The 21,668-nt window shown below is 43.8% G+C and overlaps 1 protein-coding gene across 2 annotated transcripts in view; it reads left to right on the forward strand.

Annotated features, from left to right (window-relative positions):
* Positions 1 to 21,668, forward strand: part of DRC1 (dynein regulatory complex subunit 1) — a 39,988-nt gene that overhangs the window by 15,215 nt on the left and 3,105 nt on the right. Inside the window, exons 4-13 of one of the 2 annotated variants that reach the window (XM_045511819.2) lie at positions 242 to 368; positions 893 to 1,030; positions 1,982 to 2,068; positions 2,697 to 2,819; positions 9,114 to 9,253; positions 14,523 to 14,657; positions 15,017 to 15,246; positions 17,938 to 18,044; positions 19,198 to 19,287; positions 19,657 to 19,743. In XM_045511819.2, the coding sequence (XP_045367775.1) occupies positions 242 to 368; positions 893 to 1,030; positions 1,982 to 2,068; positions 2,697 to 2,819; positions 9,114 to 9,253; positions 14,523 to 14,657; positions 15,017 to 15,246; positions 17,938 to 18,044; positions 19,198 to 19,287; positions 19,657 to 19,743 (1,264 nt within the window). Of the gene's footprint in view, positions 1 to 241; positions 426 to 892; positions 1,031 to 1,981; positions 2,069 to 2,696; positions 2,820 to 9,113; positions 9,254 to 14,522; positions 14,658 to 15,016; positions 15,247 to 17,937; positions 18,045 to 19,197; positions 19,288 to 19,656; positions 19,744 to 21,668 lie in introns of both variants that reach the window. The other variant, XM_010948524.3, reaches the window with a different exon arrangement.

Consider the following 21,668-nt stretch of genomic DNA (forward strand, 5'->3'; position numbering starts at 1 on the left):
GTGTATGTGTGTGTGTACAGCCTTAATGTTGATCTGCTTTTATGTGTTGCTTTGTTTATTTGGTCTCAGTTCCTTCTAGTCCATATTAAACTACAAGCAGATTCCTCAGAGTCCGGTGTGGTTCACAGTGGGTGTGTCTGGAGGCAGTGCCGGGGTGACTGAGCCTGCTTTATAGACTTGAGAAACCCAGCCTGCTTGTTTGGAAGGCAGCATCTGGAGCTGGGCTGTTTGTGTTTTGCAGACTTGAAAAGCTGGAGAACGAGGTCAAGACCAGCCAGGACAAATTTGATGAGATCACTGTCAAGTGGGAGGAGGGCAAACAGAAGAGAATCCCCCAGGAGCTGTGGGAGATGCTCAATGCCCAGCAGGTGCACTGCGCTGGGCTGATAGAAGATAAGAACAAGCTGATCAATGAGTTACAGCAGGCAAGAGCCCGGCCAGTCCCCACCGCAGGGCATCCAGCTTGCTTTTCCTGAATGGAAAAAGGGGGAGGCCTGACTTCATTACCCAGAAGGCGGGACAGCTCAGGCAATACACGTCTAACCAGAAGAAAAAGTTCTGGAGTCATCTTAGAATTGTTGGCAACCTACTAGAAAGATGTACTGTCAGAGCAAATGCTGTTCCCGATTTTATGTGTTTAGTCAAGGAATGGAACTTAGCCTGCAGTCTGTGATTTCCCACCTTGGAACCTGGGCATTCGTTGCTCAACTGGAAGCCTGCAGGGAGACTTGCAGCAAGTTGTAATTGAGGGGAGCAACCCTGTGCTGCTCACAGAGGGTCTGTCCTGAGCTGAGCCCCCTCCACCTGACGGGATGGGTTCGGGTGGAGTGTGCCTGGCAACCTCTTGCTTCTTTCTCAGTGGGTGACCAACCTTTGACATGCTGTCTTCTAGGAGTTAAAAACAAAAGATGACCAGTACGTGAAGGATTTGAAAAAGCAGTCAGATGACATTTGCCTGCTCCTGGAGCGGATGGAAGAGCAAGTGAAGAATGTGATGAAAAGCTTTCGCCAGGAGCTCTATCACATTGAGGTGACGGACGGCCTGTGAGAGAGCTGCCCTCTGCCCCCGGGGAGGCCCCTGGGAGGAGGCTGGCTCTGTCCTAACCACCAAGGAGGGCCCCAGGTGTCTTGGTCTTCTGATTTCTGCACATGTTCTAGGGTTTCATTCATTCACTTACTCATTCATTCACTCCTCCAACAAATACACATCAGGTGTCTATCATGTGCCAGGCACAGGCCATGGGCTGGAGGTACTAGCCACGGGCAAAAGAAAGTCCTTGATGGAGCCTGTATTCCAGCAGGAGACAGCTAGACACTAAACAGATAAATTACTCAATATACAGTTTGACAGGTGGTAGTAAGTGCTTGGAAAGGAAATAAAACAGGGTAAGGTGGGAGGAGTGGAGGGGGAAGATCAGTGCTCCAGAACCATCAAGCCTCCGGAGCTGTTTGTCTGACTTATTTATGACAGTCAGGGACAGGGCGGGGTGGGAAAGGGGCGGGCCAAACAGGATCTGGGAACCAATACTTCGAATTGGAATGAAACGTTAAAGACTGAGATGGAGACAGGTCTTTCCAAAATGGAAGAGAGCCAAGAGGGTGAGGGCTTCTCTCTTTGGAGTATTGTAGATTCGCTTCTGCATTCCCAGGCCTACCCCACCCACTGCCCCACTTCTGTGAGCTCTGTGCTGCCTTTGCTTCGTGGGAACCCCAGCCAGAGCAAGGCACCAACCCGGGTCACGGCTGAATTATACGCCAGGGTTGGCCCTGGGACTGCAGGGCACTGGCCTTCCCCCAGTGCACAGACTTCGTAACAATTTCCAGGCAGGTCCTTCCATAGCCCTTAGGTTGTATGAAACTTGGCAAGTCTGCATTTGGATTTGACTTTGTGTCACTTGTGCTGTTGTCTGAGAGTTCTTTGATGTGGTGGGACCTGCCTAATCCAAGCAGACACGGGAGCCGTTTTCCTTCTTGGTCGTAGAAAGCATTTGAGGCAGAGCGACAAGAGCTGCTGACTAGTAATAAGAAGAAGTGGGAGCGAGCCCTGCAGACTCACAACGCCAGGGAGGTAATGGCACTGATGGGGGAGTGGGCAGGTGCATCAGGGGTGATTGGTGGAGTCTGGGGTGATCCCTGCTGCATCTGAATTCACTAGCCTCTGTATATCTTGGCGAGGATAGCTGACACCCACGACTGCACTTCCCAGTTAGTCGGTGAGGCCCCGCGGATGTGGGCCTCTCTGGTGGTGGTCAGTACCACCTGGGCAGCCTGCTGTGTTTCCGGGGTCCTGCCACACTCTCCTTCACTTCCTGTGTACCTCCCCCAGCCATGGGTACTTATACACAAATGGGCCAAGAAGCTGTTTCAAGACATATCTTAAAGGGTGTGGGGTTATCACTTTATTTCAGAGACATAAAGAACAAAGAAATAATATGACCGAGAGCCAATGAATTTTTTTTTTAACTTTAGCAGTACAAATGTCTGCATTCCTCCGAGAGTTTCTGGAGTAAGGGCCCAGTTAAGCAGTACAAGCCACGGCCTGGGAGTTCAAAGCCTTGGGGCACCGGGGTTCTGAGGGCAGATAGACTCCGTCCAGAGTCGGACCCTCCCCTGTGTCGCGCTGGTCAGGCCACCTGAAGGGCTGAGTCAGGGCAGGGACGGGGCCTGACCTTGCCCTTGTCTTCCTGTGCCTGCAGCTCGAATATCTCATGAACCGCATCAAGAGGGTAGAGGACTATGAGAAGCAGCTCAACAAGCAGAGGATCAGGGACTGCGAAGAGTACAACTCAATCAAGATCAAGCTGGAGCAGGACGTGCAGGTGCGACTCGTTCCTCCGCCAGAGTGGCTGGGCGGCTGGCAGACCGAGAGCACCTGTGACTGTTCCGTCCTTAGCAACGACCTGTAATATTCTAGAGCTAGTCCCCTCGACCAGTTCTCACTGATCATCTGCTCCCTTTTACATGATAATATCTGAAGGAGCTCATGTACCAGATACACATGGAGGAATGCTTTCTTTAATAAATCAGTGGAAAACTGCCGAGATGCTGAGGGGTCTGGAAACCACGGCATGTAAGGAATCATGGAGGGAACTGTGCATTTTCGCCGGGCAAAGGGAAGACGTCCCTAGGGCGAGGTAGCTATGACATAGGGCCAATGCTAGGACAGCCACTATCCACTGGGTGTCTACCATATTCCAGGCACTTAACACACAGCATCTCTAATCCTCACACTAATGTGAAGAGGAGAAATTGCTGACTGCATTTTATACACCAGGAAACTGAGGCTCAGAGTCAAGGTTACTTAGCTAGTAAGTGGTAAGCCCTGGATTCAAGCCCAGTTCTGACCTTCCGAATATTCCAGAGTCCCCTGACTGATGGTTGAACTTCGCAGGAAGGCAGATTCTGACTCACCATTAGAAAGAAACTTCCCATAGTTAGAACTATCTAATACAGAAAAGAGTCATCCCACAAAACAAAGATTCCTTTATCTCAGAAAGTATTCAGGGGCTGAATGACTGTGTCTGTCTTCAGCGTAGGATTCCTACAGTGGGAAGAGGTTAGATTTTCTGGTTTCTAAAGTTCTTTCCAAACCTAGGATTCTGTGTTTCAACATCAGTTTAAAAAAAAAATCATCTCTAATTACATTTAGATGTAATATAATTATATCTTAACATTCAAGCACAGTCTGTTTATTTCAGTCTTTATCTAGGAAAACACGTTAGATGAAAGCTTTTCCACATCTCGCCTTTGGTAGAATTTCAGTTCTTAACTCCTCTTGTAGCTTTATATAATGAGGTTAAATTAAGAACCCTATAAGACTAGAAATATTTTTCCAGCCTTGAGAATTTCATGGAGCTGAGAGTTACTGACGAAGAACAGTAGACGTCTGTAGGACAGCAGCACTGCTGCTGTGGGCTGTATACATTACACTTATAATGAAAATGGCTATTGTTAAGCTTTCTGAAGTTGTCTTGATCCTATGATAATTTATATGACAAAACTACATACTGTTGGCCTCAAACAGTGAAGTAATGGAACCTCGTGTTCTTTTTTGTTTTTGTTTTGTTTTTCCTTTTGTGATAAGAGCCCTTAATATAAGATCTACCCTCTTTGCAAAATTTTAAGTGCACAGTACAGTATTGTTAATCCTAAACCGTCTGTTGTACTTTGTCTCCAGAATTTATTCATCTTGCAAAACTGAAACTTTGTACCCTTTGACCAGTACCTCCCCATCTTCCCCTCCCCCAGCTCCTGGCAGCCCCTGGTAGCACATTCTGCTCTCTGCTTCTGAGTGTGACTGTTTTAGATCCCACATATAAGTGAGATCATGCAGTATTTGTGTTTCTGTGTCTGGCTTATTTCTCTTAGCATAATGTCCTGCCTGTCCATTTATGTTGTTGCAAATGGCAGGATTTCCTTTTTTTTTTTTTTAAGGCTGAATAATATGCCATTGTATGTATATTCCACTGTTTCTTTAATCCATTCATCCATCATTAGACACTTTGGTTGTTTCTGTATCTTGGCTATTGTGAATAATGCTGCAATGAACATGGGAGTGCAGATACCTCTTCAAGATCCAGATTTCAATTCTTTGGGGTATAGTCCCAGAAATGGGATTGCTGGATCAGATGGTAATCCTATTTTTACTTTTTGAGGGACCTCCATATTGTTTCCATAGTGACTGTACCAAAGTGCATTCCCACCAACAGTGTACAAGGATTCTCTTTTCTCCATATCCTTGCCAATACTTGCTATCTTTTGTTTTTTGATACCAGCCATCCTAACAGTTGTGAGGTGATATCTCATTGTGGTTTTGATTTGTATTCCCCTGATGATTAGTGATGTTGAGCATCTTTTCATGTGCCTGTTGGCCATCTGCATTGTCTTCTTTGGAGAAATATCTGTTCATGTCTTTTGCCTATTTTCTAACCGAGTAATTTATTTTTTTGCTATTGAGTTGTAGGAGTGGAACCTTATGTTCTTAATCCAATATTCAAATGCTTGAACAAAGCCAAAACATTCTGGGATGTGGGGAGACGATAGAGGTTAGTGGGTAAGACTAGGGAGGTGAAGGACAGAGAGGCAGAGAGCCTGGGAGCCTGGGCTCGCCCTGTCTGGATGGACTAACAGTGGAGTGTGGGTATGTGGGAGGCTGGCAGATGGAGATATTCAGAGAAGGAAAGTGTGTGCAATTCTTCTGTGTAACAGTAAGAACTGTGTTAGAATGGAAACCAAGAGTATACTGTACCACATTCTATCTGGGAAAAGATAATCAAATCATCTATTACCCACATTGCAATATGTGAGCATTTTAGTAGATTGAGCTATATTCACCAGATAGTAAAGTCAAATAGCATTGATTATTTTCAAAAAGATACGGCATGCAGCTCAATTCATAGCACTAATTCATAGCACTAAAATTTTCATTATAGCACTAAAACTTTTGCAAACCAGGAAAATACAAAGGATCCAATACATATAGATCCGGTTTGGTAGGTAAAAGACAAGACGTAGAAAAAAAGAAGGGATACTTTTCAAGCGCTTACTGCCAATAAAGCCACATTAACAATGAGCGAAGAGAAGCCTATAAACATTATGTGCTCGAGAAGATTTTACCACTGCTGCCCACCACCCCAGAACACAAATTGCTAGAAACACTTATTTCTTGATGCAGGAAGCAAATGTTTTTGCTTTCAGGCCCTACATGGTCATTTAAAATTGTAAAATGGTTTAGTTCTACTTGAATATCAGAATATTAATCATAAAAATCAAATACAAGTTATTTACTTAACAGATACTGTGAACTTACATTGTGCAAGGTACAAAAATAAACAAGATACAGTTCCTGTCCTCAGGGAACTTATAATCTTGTGAATGAGAAAGCAAGCTACATAAATAATATAAAAGAGCAAGTGACAGGGAAAAAAGGGTAAGCAAAATTGTGGGATTGCAAGTCTACGGTTCCAAAAGGAATCCAGGAGTCCCCACCCAGGACAGACCGGTGATAAAGAGGCCCAGTGGGGGTCTCTGCTGTTCCAAATTTCCGTTCTGCTGGGGTGGTGGTGGCAACTGTTTTCAGGCTGGGATAGGAGATGGCTCCCCTGCTCCTTTGCTCCTACTGCCCCAGGAAAAGGATGGGAAGGGAGGTGTGGCCAACACCTGCAATACCTGGAACATCGAAGGACTATTGTGGCAGGTTAGATCGTAATTTTATAAATTATTCATTAAACCAAGCGTGATTTTTTTTGCCATTAGTCCTGGGAACGTGAAATATAACTTTGCAAAATATCTTTGGATAATGGAATAAGAGCACAGACATTTAACAAAATCGATTCCAAGTTTTTAAAAAAATGTGAGGCTGTATTCAATATGTGACAATCAAGGATGGCTCTATGTTGAGACTAAGACCCGTGATAGTTAACAGTAGATTCTCCAGTGCTAAGATTACTGTGAGCATAAGGTGTTGCAGACAAATAATGAGTAATGTAATTCGGGTAATTGTCTGCTGTAGATGCTGCAGTGCGAGAGGCACAAGACCACTGTTAGTTCTGTGCGCTCATTGGCAGCACTGCCAGTAACTTCCAAGTGGCATCATGAATGTGAAGCCCCCAGAGGTGGCCCTGGGACAGGGATGAGGTGAAGGAGTGGCTGCTCAGTGATCTTCATGGCTTGTCCCTCCAGACATCAGTCCCCTGGTCTGAACATTAGCAAAGAGCAGGAGCCAGCGTTTTTCACAAGAGGAAATAAAATCAGCTAATAAATACTCAGCTGTACGCACAAGCAAAAGATTGTAAACTTAAAAAATCAGGTGGTAGGTTATTATTAGATATATTTTTGCCAATAAGACTGGCTCAGATTTAAGTTCTTTCAGGTCACTAGGAGAAAGACATGGCCTGATTACTCGGGTTCAGAGTTTTGTAAACTGTGTTCAGCTCGGTGAGATACTGGTGGTGGTTTCACACAACCAACAAAAAAAAGTGATGCCCGTGATATGTATTTTCCCCTAAATTAGATGTATTAATTAGAAAAAATAGTCTATTTACATAATTATTATGTAGTAATCTACCTTTAAGAATGAAATGACACATGAATCTGATAGAGCTCAAATTTATAACTCACGCACTCTTGCTGTGTTATAAATATAAAAACTGTTCTGTAGCCCAATAAGCTTGAGAAATGCTGTCTTAGTGACAGGGGCTCAGAGAAGCTCAGAGAAGAAGGAGGGCCCTGGACGTCATCAGAGTGGACACCCAGGTGCTCTGGATCACAGGGCGCCCGAATGCCCCAGTCCCAGCAAAGCCATTTGTTGTCCTTCCAAATCAGAGCAGCTCTGGAGACCCTCCTTCTCTGTGAGTGTTCACACTTTCTCAGAGTCACCATCCAACAAGGAGCTTTCCTATTGACTCCTGTGCCAAGCCACATTGACCAGTGGCCTCTCCTATGTCCAGGGCTGGTCACATTCAAAGTAGCAGGGCTTGGCTTCATTTGGAGCATGGTGGCATAAATCATCGTGGCTTTGCAGGAAGAACTGCTGAGAGTCCCTTTCCCTAGTCGACACTCACAGCCATCCCTAGAAGGGTACAGGGCCTGGAGCGGTGGCTCAGGCTGGGACCACCTGGGATAATTGCACTGAAAATGAGGCTGTGCTGTCAGCATCTTCCCTAGGCTCTTTTTGGGATGTTGTTCAAGTCAGAAATTTCTAAATTAAACTTTAATCATGCCCAGGCAGAGTGGGGTGCAGCTCCTGGCAGCTCCCTGCCCCATCCCACGCATCCTGCCCAAGGGCCAGCCATGCTAAGTGTGGACGGGGTGGGGAGGTAGGCACTTGCACGTGGCTGGAGGGAGTGTGTGCCATAAATTGCTCTCTGGAAAGCAGTTTACTGAGAGCCTTTGAATTTCACTTTTGAGAATCTACCTTAAGGAAATAACCAAAAAAGTCCCAAAGTTTTAGATGTAATTCTTCCCAGCATTATTTTATAACATCGAAGATTATCAAAACAACATAAGTGTGTTTATACACTTATAAATATATATATTGTAGGGAAGTGGTAAAATCTTATGATATATGAGAAACATAAATATTTTGCATATGATAAATTATAAAATATTATGCACCATTTAAATCATATGAATAAAACTTGTTAGCATGGAAAATTCTTATGTTGTAGTACTAAAGGGGGAAAAGTGGGGTGTAAAATTGTAGGTATAGTTGGATCTCAACTATGTAAGGCCCTCCTTCCCTTCAGGATCAAGCTCTGGATTCCTAGCTCAGTCAGGCCCTGCTGCGCTGTCAGCCTCCTCTCTCACCTCCCTCCCTGCTTCTTACCTCAAATCCTGAACTGCTCCTTGTTCCCCAAAGCACCTGGCTTTCCCTGGCCTCTCTAGCCCTCTCTCCCCTCCCCCAAGTGACTCCTACTCTTCTCCAGGCCTCAGACACGCTGATGCCATCTTTTCCAGGATGCTGCCCTGCCCTCAAGGGCACGGAGTCCTCCCCTCTTTGGTCCCACACCACCCTGTGCCTACCCCGATCTTACTTCTTGTTCATCTGTCCCCTTCCTAGACAGGGCAGGACTGGGCCTTTTTCACCAGTGTATTCCAGCAGCACCTGAAAAGTGTGGGACATATAGTAGGCACTCAATAAATACTTGCTGAATGAATGAACACAGCTAGTGGAAATCTAAGAAGTAAGGATGGTTGCATCTAGCCTCCTTAAAATGAACGTGGTTTGCTAAACACTGACACTGCCAACTGGAAGGTCAGAGCGGGGACACTGCAGGTTTCTGTGGCAATGTTCACTTCTATGGCGTTTCTAGTGGGGTTGCTTGTTCTCTAAACGGTCTGGGGCAGAGAACAAGAGGTAGCTGGATGTGAATGCTCTAACTGTGATTTCTCTTAGCTGTAGGTATGTAGGCTTTAGCTTGACCTTGAATGATATGTTTTTCTCTAGATGACCTTTCATTTGCCTCTTATGTTACATTTTCTAAGAATTCAGGTGGAGACACTTGTCCCTAAGGTTCCTCTGATCTGACTCCAGAACAAATGACTGGGGACCCTCAGGCATAACAAATTGTACCGGGGCCAATTAGGATTATTTTTTTAAACTTTAACTTTAGATTCTTGAGCAACAGCTTCAGCAAATGAAAGCAACTTATCAGCTAAACCAAGAGAAGTTAGAGTACAACTTCCAGGTGCTGAAGAAAAGAGATGAAGAGAGCACAGTGATCAAATCCCAGCAGAAGAGGAAGATCAACCGGTAAGCCAGCCCACGGAGCATCTTTCTTCTGGGCCCTTCTGCTGAGAAGAGGGGTGGGAGCAGAAACTGTTAAAAGTATAACCAGTTCTTATTGAAAGAGTTTTTTTGGTTAGATAGAATGCATTCAGTGGGATCTACTCCACCCCCCACATCCCTCCCCACCCCCTGCTCAGAAAAGAGTCTACAGCAAAAATTGTGTCTCCCATCCCTCCTTTTTCTGGATCCTCTTTCTCACCTCTGTAACCATTATTTGTTTCTTTGGTGTCTTCCAGAATTTCTTTATGCAAATACAAGCAAACACAAGTAGACCGGCTCATCTCCCTCTGCTTTTACACAAGTGATAGCATTCTATACACGTTGTTCTGGATCTTGAACATGTTTCCACACCAGTTCATAGAGAACGTTCACATTATTTCTTAGGCTGCCTAGTATTCCATTGCTGAGATATGCTGTGATTTACTTAACCAGTGCCATATTGTTGCACATTTAGATGGCTTCTAATCTCTTGCTATTACAAATAATACCAACATACGTATTCATGTCAGTGTCACTTTACGTAGGTGCTGAACTATCTGTAGAATAAATTCTCAACTTGTAATTACAGAAGCAGTACGTGTGCATTATAGAAAATATCACAAGTGAAAGTAAGATAAAAACATAAAAGCACCATATTCCTGTTGCCAGAGATTGTGTATCTCTCTCTCTCTAGACAGATAGGTAGATAGACTGATGATATAGATACGACATCATATTGTTCCTATTGTCTTGCAATCTACCTTTTTTTAAAGTCAGCATCTTCCACCTTTCCATTTCAGTAAATTTCATTTTATCTGGATGTCTGGATCACATTCAGATTTCCCCAGTTGTCCAAAGATATCCTTTACAGTAGGTTTGTCCAAACTAGCATCTCATCTAGGACCAGGCATTGCATCGGGTTGTTAAATTAAGTTCCTTGAGTCTCTCTGACCTATGAGATCCTCCCCTCCCCTCCACCTGCCAACCTCCTTTTTATATGATACTTAACTTATATGCTTACTGTATCCTCTTTTCTTGAGGATGTGTGTGTGTGTGGTGGAACCAGTTATTTATTCAAAAGTCTGGACCAGTTATCTTACAGAACGTCCCACTTTCTGGATTTGAATTGTTTGTATTTACTTGTTTCTCTGGCCCTATATTTCCAATGTGTAAATTATAGCTACAGACTTATGGATTCAGTTTACACATTTTGGGCCAGAATATTGCATCAGTCAAGGTGTGTGCTTCATACTGCATTATAATGGAAGACACATTGTATTGCCTAGTTGATCCATCATTAGTGATACTAGGATTAACCAAGGGTTAGGGTGAGGAATGCATTTGTGATTTGGACTTTGCCAAATTGCCCTCTTAGGGGATTTATGCTCTCTGCAGCAATGTGTGCAAGTACCTAGTGCCCCACAGCCTTGACATTTTGTCAGGAGTGTAAGTGAGAAATTGCATCTCAATGTATTTTTATCTAGCATTTCTCTTGCGGATGAAATCGAGCATAGTTTTATATGTGTGTGAGCCATTTGGTATTCTTATTTATGAATTATATGCTATGTCTGAGTTTGCCTGGTCTACTCTTCTATTAGTTTTTTTTTTTTTTCCTCATCCATTTCAGTGCTCCTTCCATGTAAGGGAGATTGGCCTTTTGCTTTAGGAATTGCAAATACTTTAAACTGGTTTGCTGTTTGTGGATTTTTGCAATGCAGATATTTTAAATCTGCATGTTGTTGAGTCTGTCAGTATTTTCCTTTATGGCTTCTGGGTTTTGACTCATAGAAACAAATGCCTTCCCCACTCTGAGGTTATAAAGGAATCCTTCCATGTTTCCCAGTGAGACATTTATAGTTTCATTTTACACTTAAACTTTCAACCTGTTTCGACTTGATCTTAGTGTATAGTGCGAGGTGTGAGTCCAACTCTTATTTTTACCCAGAGGGCTAATGATTGTCCCAATGCCATTCCCTACTGATTGGAAATGACAACTATATTACTTAATTTTGAAAAAATATATATTTTAAATTGAGTTTATTCATTTATTTCTATTTGAAGGAGGTACTGGAGATTGAACCTGGGACCTCATGAATGTCAAACATGCATGCTACCACTTGAGCTGTACCCTTCCCCTGAAATATATTTTCATCTTTCTGATTCACTTGTCTGTTTTGTCTTTTTGGGTCCCAGTACTACACTGTTCTCGTTGTCAGGGCAGTCTGATATGTCTTAATATGTGAAAGGGCTAGTCTTCCCATATTACTCTCTAAAATTGTAACAAATTCTTGATTCTTTATAACAGGGACACAGGCAATTACCAAACAAGATAACATTTATGTAGCTTATTTATTTTTGGTGTTTAAATGAAATCAGAGGTATATTCACACACCACACTTGTTCAAACACTCATTCTCCCTGCTGCTTGGTGCCGATACTCTGGCTTTACTGAAGGATGCCTATTACTTGGGACTTCTCACCCATCCTGCCCCTTCCCTATCTTCTTTTCTGTTTCCTTCTTCCCACTCCTCCTCCTATTGTTCCTTTAGGAATTGCCTCCTAAGTTCCAAACCATTGTGGGAGGCTCTGAGGATCACAGAAGAATAAGACATCTTATTTAATCCTTGTTTGAGGATTTTCCTCCGAAGCCCAAACATCATATTACTATTTTTGAATTCTTCCACTGGTAGATTGATGATACATTTTAGACAAATGATGTATAGAGAAATACTAGTTGAACATTTGATAGTTACTTATAAGAGAAAATGATACTGAATAAGTGAGCTGGCATCTTAAGCATGATTTATCTGAGATAAGCAAGAGTAGTTAGGGGACAATATTTATGGGAGAATCCCACGTCATGCACCATACTAGACAGGGGAACATCAGTGGCATCACACACTGGTGCAGTGAGAAGGACTTATCCGGGAAGGCTTCCTGAAGAAGTGAAGGGGGCAGGTTTTAGCTCAGTGGTAGAGGTTAGCATGCACGAGGTCCTGTGTTCAATCCCCAGTACCTCCATTAGAAATACATAACATACATACATACATAAACATAATCCCCCCCAAAAAAAGCCTGAAAAAATTAAATTAAAAAAAAGAAAGGTAAGAAAAAATAGTGAAGGGGGAGGGACGTGAATTGGCATAAAGGAGTTCAGAGAAGACTTCAGGGTAGGCAGGGCTGGAGCCAGGAATGGCAGGTCCACAGGCAAGGAGGTCGGAATCAGAAAGTTAGATGTTTGATCACGAGGCTGCAGAGTGGGAGAGGGAGGTTGATGAGATAGCAGGTAGAGTTTGGTTTTGATCCACAGATGAGTGCTGTTACCCCCACCATCCTGTCTTCACCGGCTCTTCCCTCTGACATCAAACCTACATGGGTTTCCCTTATCCTGAAGAACCTTCAGCCCACCTGCTGCTCCTCCTCCATCAGGACCCTCTTTTTTCTCTTCTTGCTTTCATGGTCTTTTTCCTTTCCTCATCACTTCCCCACCCCACCCCCACATTCATAATTTGACCCCAGAATTAGACAGAAACTCTCCTCTGTAGGGCACCAGGGATGCCCTTCTGGCAAACACTGTGGTTTGTCCCCAGGCCCCATCTTATTAGTGTTTTGCATACTGAATCTCAGAACTTCTCTCTTTTGCTTCTCTGCCTCCAAACTATTTGCTCTTCTCTCTCCATTTATCCCTAATTTGTTTGCTTTGGCAGTTCTGCTTAATCTTGCCTGATAAGCTATTCAAGAAAGCTTCTAACCCCTTTGCTTTTTATTTTTATCCATCTACCCTGTCCATCCGTCTCATGGCTTTGGACATCACCTCTTCATATCCTTAATTCGGACCTCACTGCCTTGCTTTGTCTGAAACTGCCAGCGGAACATTTCAACTTGGAAAGTCATTGTCATTTCCAGAGTACAGTGTCTGAAAACAGCCTCACCCACCCTGCATCTGCCTCCCTTCATCTCCAGCTTCCGGCCCTCACTAGGGACTCAACTTTCTGTTGTGTCTCCCGGCACAGCCATCCTCTCCCGTTCCCCTGACTCCTGCTCCCTGGCTCAACCTCCACTATGCACCTGGAGTTTATTCATGTTTTATCAGCTTCTATGTTGAGATAATACCTAGAAACTCCTTTATTAAATGGTGTTGGAAAACACTTTGGGATGGCTACTTAAAAAGTTTTTATATCTGTATGTGGAAAGTCTCCTAGAATGCGGTAGTTAAGAAAATGAATTAGGTATTTCTTTTTATTGGAGACTAAGTCAAATAATGTTTGCATTTTATTACAGATGAAAATAGGAAAGCTCAGTGTTTGTGTTTTAGGGAACTTGTGATTATTTCAGAATAAGGCTTGGAAGAGGGAAAATTTTATTTTTAGAATTTTAAAAATGAAACCACGTCAGCTCTTAAATCTCCCTATTCCTATGTGAGTGGGCAAAGTCTGAGGTCTGGTCTTGGGTCCAAAAGCCACACCTGCCGTGCGTTACTTCATGGGACAAGTTTCCATGCACAGAGCTCCTGTGAGCAGTGAGCCAGGGACCGGTGGCCTGCCTGCCTTTACAGATCTCTGGCCAGGCCATAGCTGTCTCTCATGGTGCTGAAACCTTTGACCATTCTCTTCTGCAAGCCAGGGTAATTTAGATGCCCCTGGCACCCGGTGTAAAACTCCTCTGTAGCACTTTTCACATTGTACTGTCGTTAACATTGGTTTTTGTCTCTGGACAGACAGTGCCTTGTACTCAGTCATATCCTTGGCACAAAAGAGAACTTTCATGTTTGATGAATGAATGAATGAGTGAATGAATGAGTTACTGGACTGGTGAACAGTAGCAGCTCTTTGGGGATGGAGGACTCATGTATCATAGGCTTGTGGTGCAGTTTTTAGTTTTTCCTTTCTGTTTTCCTGGTTTCTGAAGTTGGGACAGGTTATTTAAATCTGGGAGGCCAGCACTAGCTGTGGACCCTGACAGGCTGTGTGTTGAGGACGATTCAGTCACTCTTTTGGGAAGGAGACCGCCTCTTGGTGGGTTTGGGCTTCTGGATTGTTTTAAATGCACTTAGTCTGGATGCTGCTGTTACCTCCTGTTGCTTTCCTTTCCATGATCACAACTGGAGCTGTACTGTGGAAAATACAGGAGGGTTTTCTATACCTTCCTCCAGTCTGACCTGGGTTTTGTAGGACTGAGTGCAGGAGACGAGAGGAACATACGCAGCAGCTTCTGTGAAGCTACAGACTAACTTTTTCTTCCCTCTTTGACCCAGCCTGCATGATGTTCTTATCAATCTGAGATCAAAATATAACAAGCAGGTAAAGCTGTTTCAGGAGGAGAACCGGTCACTAACATCAGACTACAAACGCCTTGTGACGCAGTTCAAGGAGCTGCAGAAAGCCATGAGGTATTTCAGGGATTTGGGTCCCAAGGCACGTGCCCTGGGATAGAGGTTGGGAGTGCGTAGAGTGGGTGGTGACAGTGGTTTCATTAGACTTTGATATCACCAGCTTTTTGGGAGCTGGACCAGGGCACTAAAGAACCCTCTGTGCTTCCTTTCTCGTCTCTTTACTTTCATGTAACCTGCCTTTTCTTAAGACTTGATGCGATGGCTTCTGGTCTGTAGGTGAGAATCAGGGCTGAGGGCAGGCCCAGGATGACCACAGCTCTGCCTCACTTCTTGTCCTGCTGCCAGTTGGGGGTGAGGGTGGGGGGCTGGGCAGGCCCTGGAGTCAGCTGGCCACGCTCAATAGCGCTCCTTCACAGGCACTTTGCTGTTATTGATGACAAGCAGTTTCAGGAGATTTGGCTGATGAATGAAGAGGAGGCAAAGGATCTGATAAGCAGAGCCTTTGATGTGGACAGGATCATCCATATGCAACATCTGGGGCTCCCCTGGACAGCACCTGACTTCTGGTTCCTGAGGAACGTGGGGCCGATTTCTCAGCAGCAGAAGTCGGCCACACAAATCTTAGAAGAAGTGCTGATGCAAGCAGGTGACTGGAGCAGAGTCATAGCATCTTGGAGCTGGAGGGGAGGGGCCGTCTGAGAATGTCAGGTCAGCTCATTCCTTTTACAGATAAGGAAACTCAAGGCAGAGAAGGGGAAGAGGTTTCATAGCTCAGAGGTCTGGAGAGCATGATGGGCAGATATGGCTTTTAAGTCTCTAATGTATAGCTTTACCCTCTCCCCTGTATTATAAGCTGGCAGTTAGATCTAGAAGCTTGATCAGATTCAAGTTCAATTTATTTTTGTTCCATATGCTGCTGTGTACCTTCATTGGAATAAACTAATGTCAACTTGTCTCTCTCTTTGTGATGTTAGCAGTCACTGATAATCATTGTCTAAGATCCATTCATTGCATTAGGGTCTGCAAGATGGTGTCATTTCCAATTCTGTGATTATGTCTTCATTTATTAGCTGGAACACTTCTGAAAAGAGAGTCTTCTGCTCATCAGCTGTTTGTTGCCCTGAGATACAGTCTGTACAGGAAAAGCAGGATAGGTATTTAGTCTTTCTCTTGTTACCAGTTTTCAGAATAAATGGATTGGGTCTCTAGCATCTTCCAAGGGTGACTGGTGAGGTCTTATTTTAATTTTTCATTATGAACAATTTGGATTTAAACAAATGTGATGTGTTTCGGTTTACTTCTGTTACCCCTTTACTAATGCTCAACGTATCCCATCTTTGGCCAGTGGGAGTCTCTTCATGTTGGCTTCTGGGTCCTTTTGACACAACCCCAGTAGTCTTTGATGGTTTCCAGGCTTTCCAGAATGACTGGATGTTCCAGGCTCATGTTACAATTTTCCTGCTTCAAGTCTGGAATCAGTCATTCCTCCAAGGAGACCTGATACCTTTTATTTTATTTTTTTAAATTTTTATTCTTTTTTTTGAGGGGGAGCTGGTAATTAGGTTTTTATTTATTTAACCAGAGGTACTGGGGATTGAATCCAGGACCTTGTCCATACTAGGCATGCACTCTACCCCTAGACCTGGTCCTTTAAAACAGGGAATGGCATTTTGAAACTGGGTGCTGGAGTGCTCACTGTTTTGATTAGTCATTGTTTCTAGACCTTCTCAGTGGATGAACCTAGGGTGTAGGATTATGTTTTAAAGATAAAATAAATCATGTATTCATCCTCATACTTCCTAATCATCAGAAGCCTGAATTTTTACTTAACCTCATCAAAATATATCTCTGCTCTCCTAACTTGAAAATCTTGGTACTCAATGCCTCCAAAATAATTACTCCTATACTTTTTCCACAATACTACAAAATAGTTCTAGAATAAAAGATCTACCCTATCACAAACAAATGATTACTAAATAGTTTAAACTTCTCTTGCAATTCTTTGGCTTCTTAGGATGTGTCCCACTAGGGATGTACAGGGAGATCACTGTCTTTTGAAGTCACTTGGAATAGTTTCTGTGTGGTTATGTCCCTAACTGGGTACACGTTTAGGTCTTTTTGTTTCATTTTAGTTTTGATTGTTAGTGTTTGCTCTTTTACAATTTAACACTGTTTTATAATTATGTAAAGTATTTGCATGCTTCCAAAGTCAAATGTACAACAGAAGTTATACTTAAAGAAGTGTAGCTTTTATCCACTTTTGTCCCCTCTTCTATAGATAACTAAAAATAATACGGTTTATCCTTCAGTTACTTTAAAAAATTATAAACAAATGTGTCTATATTTACATAAACCCATTTTTTAGGCAAATGAGAGTGTATGCTTTTCTCCACGTTGCTTTTTTCATGTACATCGTATCCTGGAAATGAGTCTATAGTAGAAAGAAAAAAATACTCTTCGTTTCACTCCTTTTCTATCTGGTACTCCATTTGTGGCTGTGCCATGATTTATTCAGATAAGTCCTCTGTTGGTCATTGGATCTCTCCAGTTTTTTGTTTGTTTTTGCTCTTATAAACATTGCTGCAATAAATAGCTTCATGCATTTGTGTTTCCATGTAAACTACTGGGATAGATCCCTAGAAGTTGGATTGCTGGATCAAAGTGTAAATGCCTCTGTAATTTTGCTGGCTATTGCTCCTTAACGATGGTACCATTTTGCATTTCTGCCAGCAATTTGCTATCTTGTACTTTTCAAAATCTTTTCATATATATTATCTCACGTTAGCTTTTGAACAACTAGTAAAACCTGGGTAGTACAATGATTTTTATACCTACTTTCAGGTAAGGAATATGTATACTATAAAACATTTAAAATTTTAATTTTAATAAAAATTGTTGGCTCTTGCTATCAGCTGCCAGTTCTTGCTGATAATATTCTTCTGTGGGGCAGCTATTTCCCACCTTTCTGTTGGCTGCTTCTAATCTGCTGTAGGCTTAGGAACTATAGAGCAGGTGTGTTAGCTTTATCTCTAAAATAAGGACAAATAGGTTCATGGTCTCCCTCCCAATTCCTGGTCAAGGCTGGACGCTGTCTCCGGGTAGATGAAGTTGGGAAGAGTGAAGTGTTACAGGCTGGCTGAGAATGGCAGAATTCTTCAGACGGTTTCTTATTTCAACCCCCAATCTCCCTTGTTTCCCCCACATGATAGGCTTTCTTCAGCTAGGGACTCTCTAGTGCCTTAAAGAGGCTTTTTCAGACGTAAATTTTCTAAGGAATCATCCTCTCTCTCTCTCTCCCTCCCTCTCCCCCCCACCTTCTCTCTGTGCCTCTCTGCAGAAGAGGAGGGCGCAGAGGAGTCCGAATCAGAGTCTTACCTGGACCTGCCAAAGCAAGTTTCAGCGAAAACTACCCGAAAGATCTTGATGCTCCTGTGTGACGAGTCGGTGAGGCTGCGCTCCTGGGGTGACTTTGCTGACTTTTTTGCTTTTGCTTCTGCTGACACTGGCCGGGCCAGATGTGGCCTGGAGGAAGGAGGGGACCAGCTTTCAGGAGTGGTGCTGCGGAATGGTCCCTGGGCTTCATGGGGCCAGATACAGAGAGGCCGTGCCTCAGAGCTGGCCCAGCTGGGTCCTCCCTTAGTGGGTCAGCAAGGCGGGTCCAGGCCAGCCGATGGGCTCCTGCTAGTTAAAGGGAAAAAGCTTATTTTGCGAGAGACAGGGCAGCAGGCTTGCCTCTGTGCGTCCACCTGACAAGTAGTGTGGCCAGAACTGATGGTGGCCTTTCTCTGGGAGCTTGTTTTATGATTACTCTGAGGGTGTTAGGGTATCCTCGCTGTGTATTAGCAAAACCCAGCAGACTTAGTGTAAAGGCTGCGTTGGGGCTGATTCGGCTAGAAGTCAGATTGTACCCCAACATGGTTGGTGTTTATTTAAATCTTGATTTCTGAGATGGATGAGAAAGGTGGAGCAAGGATCGGCAGCCTCCAGTCCACTTGGCACAGTTGGGACAGTTTTCTTGGGCACAAGGGTGGCTCCTGCTGAAGGAGGCGGCTGGCAGGGAGTCCCCTCTCTGTCCGCAGACTTGCTGCCAGTGGCCACCTCTCCGCGGAGCCCTCCCTCAGGTGTCCCCAGCTCTGAGTAGGTACCCAGACCTCTCCCCACCCCTACCTCATGTGCACTGGATTTCGATACGGTGTCTCCATCTATCTCCATGCCTTCTCCTCCTCCAGCTCAGTGCATACTGCTGTGTTATGTAGATATTTGGGGACTAGTATTTGAGTGAGGTGACATAGGTGGGTGGGGACCTGTGACTGGATTAGGTCTGGACTGCTAGCGAGCGTTCCAGTGTTCGCCCAGTGCTTGTGGACAAGTCAGCATCCTTCTGAGGTGGCGGAAACTAAATCTGTTATGAGGATTGGCTTTGTCCCTGGGAGGGGCTCTTAGGCATCCCAGGATGACCTTCCTCTGGGGACCCCACTCCCCAAAGTGTCATCCCTGTGGTCTGCTCTGTGGAGTCATGCCTGGCTAGTTACCCAGAATGGGGCTGAGGGGCCTGACCCCTGTCTCTGACTGGACAGGCCGTCTTCCTTCTCCTCAGGGCTTCCTCATAGAGAAAAAGCTGCTGGGCCTTCTCCTGCCCCTGGAGAAGGACGAGTGTTACATGCTGAGGCTGGATGCCATCTTCTCAGTGAGTCTTCTGGGCTGGTGTTGGGGGACCCATCTGAGACAGCCGCCTGTGTCCCCCAGCATTGCCTCAGCCCTGGGAGTAGATGCGGGTCTCCTGGGGCTTCCCTGGGCCCACCGTGCCCTCCTTCCCTTTACCTGCTCTCCTCGCAAAGCACACTGGCCTCAGAGTCGTGTAGCTGCCGCCCGTCCCCACCCCTCCCTCTGCTGGCTCCTCTCTACTCTGGGTGGTCCGAGGCAGGGCGGGCCGCTGGGGATGCTGAGGGGAGCCTGCCACGCCTGCTGCTCTCAGAAGCGTAGGGTCTGGTTGCCCCTGGAGCTGGAGGACTTGATGATGTGGTGTTTGAGCAGTCCTTCTACTTTTTTCCATCAGGCCCTTGGAATTGAAAATGAGGATGACTTGTATAAACTGGTGAACTTCTTCCTCAAATACCAAGCTCATCACTTACCTCCCCCCCAGGTAAGGTGAAGCTCAAGGAAAAAGAGAGCATTTAAAATTCTGGATGTTCTTACAAGGCATTGCTGCTTTTGAATAATGCTTCTGGAGAAATAGAGAAATAGCAAGGGTTTTATGTCAAGGACAGCTAACTTAGCATTTCCCTTATTATTATTACAACTTTTTGTATTTGCAAAGGGAAAGATGGCTGGGGATGAGATGCTGTTCTTATACCGAGGCCCAGGGGGTCTTTTTCTGGGCCCTCCCTCAGGGCCAGGTCTCAGCCACATGAGACCTGGGTTTACCAAGCTCTGAATATTTTGATCTGTAACACTTTCCTGTAGAGCAGGACCCATTTTTAATGCCTATCTTCTTGTTTGTTTGTTTTGGGTGTTTTTTTGGTAGGGGGAGGTAATTAGGTTTATTTATGTATTTATTTTTAGAGGAGGGCCTGAGTTCAGGACCTCGTGCAGGCTGAGCATGCGCTCTAGCACTTGAGCTACACCCTTCCCCTAATACCTATATATTTTTTGTAACTAATGACTATTCTGAGGATGTTAAAAATATTACACAATTTTAATTTTAAAATTCAAAAAATGTTTTTCAGTATTGCTTGCCCCAGGATGTATATGCTTCCAAAAAGAGTTGGCTGAGTGGACAAAACCCAGAAGCCATAACGAAAAAAAAGGGACATATTTGACTGGATTGAAAAAAAATTCTGTAGGGCAAGAATCACTATAAGCAAAGTTGAGATACCTATGACAGGAGAGGGAAGTATTTTTAATTTACATCAGAGTTAAGGGTTAATTTCCTTAATATATAAAGAACTCACATAAACCAATAAGAAAAAGACCCACAACTCAATGGAACAGATAAGGGATATGAACAGACACCTCTTAGAAGAGACAATACAAATAACTTTTAAACATGAAAATATAATCAAACTTTCTTGTAAGAGAAATGCAAATTAAAATTGCTAAAATTCCATTTCATCTGTCAGGTCGGCAAAAATCTGCAAGTTTGGTAACACATAGTGATGGCTGAGGTTTAGGAAGTAAGCATGATCATAATTTGCTGGTGTGAATGTAAATTGTTGCATCCTCCATGGAGAACAGCTTGGCAGGATCGATTACCAAACTGTATAGTACACTTGACCCTGTGGTTCCTTTTCTAGGATTGTATTCTGTATATATCTCAATACAGTCGAAATGGTGCATCTATCCTATCTTATTCACTGCAGCATCACGTGAAATAGCAGAAGACTGGAAATGACCTAAATTTCCATCATTAAAGAATTGATTAAATAATATATGGAGCATCTACACAATGGAATACTATACAGTTGTAAAAAAAAAACAAAGAAATTCTCTATGTATTTATGTGAAAAGCTTTCTAAGGTTTATTGGCATGTGAAACTATCCTATGTATGTAGTAAAGTATCATTCATGTGAAAATGGGGAGGAAAAATGATTGTGCTTCTACGGGCATGTATTTCTTTGGAAAGATGCCTAAGAAATGGATAACACTAGTTTGCCCATGGGAGGTAAACTGAATGAACTGAGAGGCAGGAGGAGGAGGAACACTTATTTAAATTTAAAAATTGAAATAAAATTTAGTTTGTATTATGATTCGATGATATTTATATCGTATAAGTGTTACAAATATCAGTAAAATGAACACCTGTGATCCGGATTTAGAAATAGAACCTTATCCTTGTTTTGAAGCCTCCCTATGTGCCTCTCCCTGGTCCCATCCTCCTCCTTCCTCACTCTTCCTCCTTGTGATTTCTTTCCTTGTGTAAAAGTCTCCTTCTGCATCTTTGCCATAAATTCTATAATCTTCTGTAAACTTTTCTCCGTTTCTTCTCTTCCTGTCTGTCTTCATGCACTCATGCATGTGTACCTACAAACTCCTTGCACCTTTCTCCAGATCAGCCCCTGGCATCTCTG

This window comes from Camelus bactrianus, chromosome 15, assembly GCF_048773025.1.
Source record: "Camelus bactrianus isolate YW-2024 breed Bactrian camel chromosome 15, ASM4877302v1, whole genome shotgun sequence".
In the NCBI taxonomy this organism is placed as follows: domain Eukaryota; kingdom Metazoa; phylum Chordata; class Mammalia; order Artiodactyla; family Camelidae; genus Camelus; species Camelus bactrianus.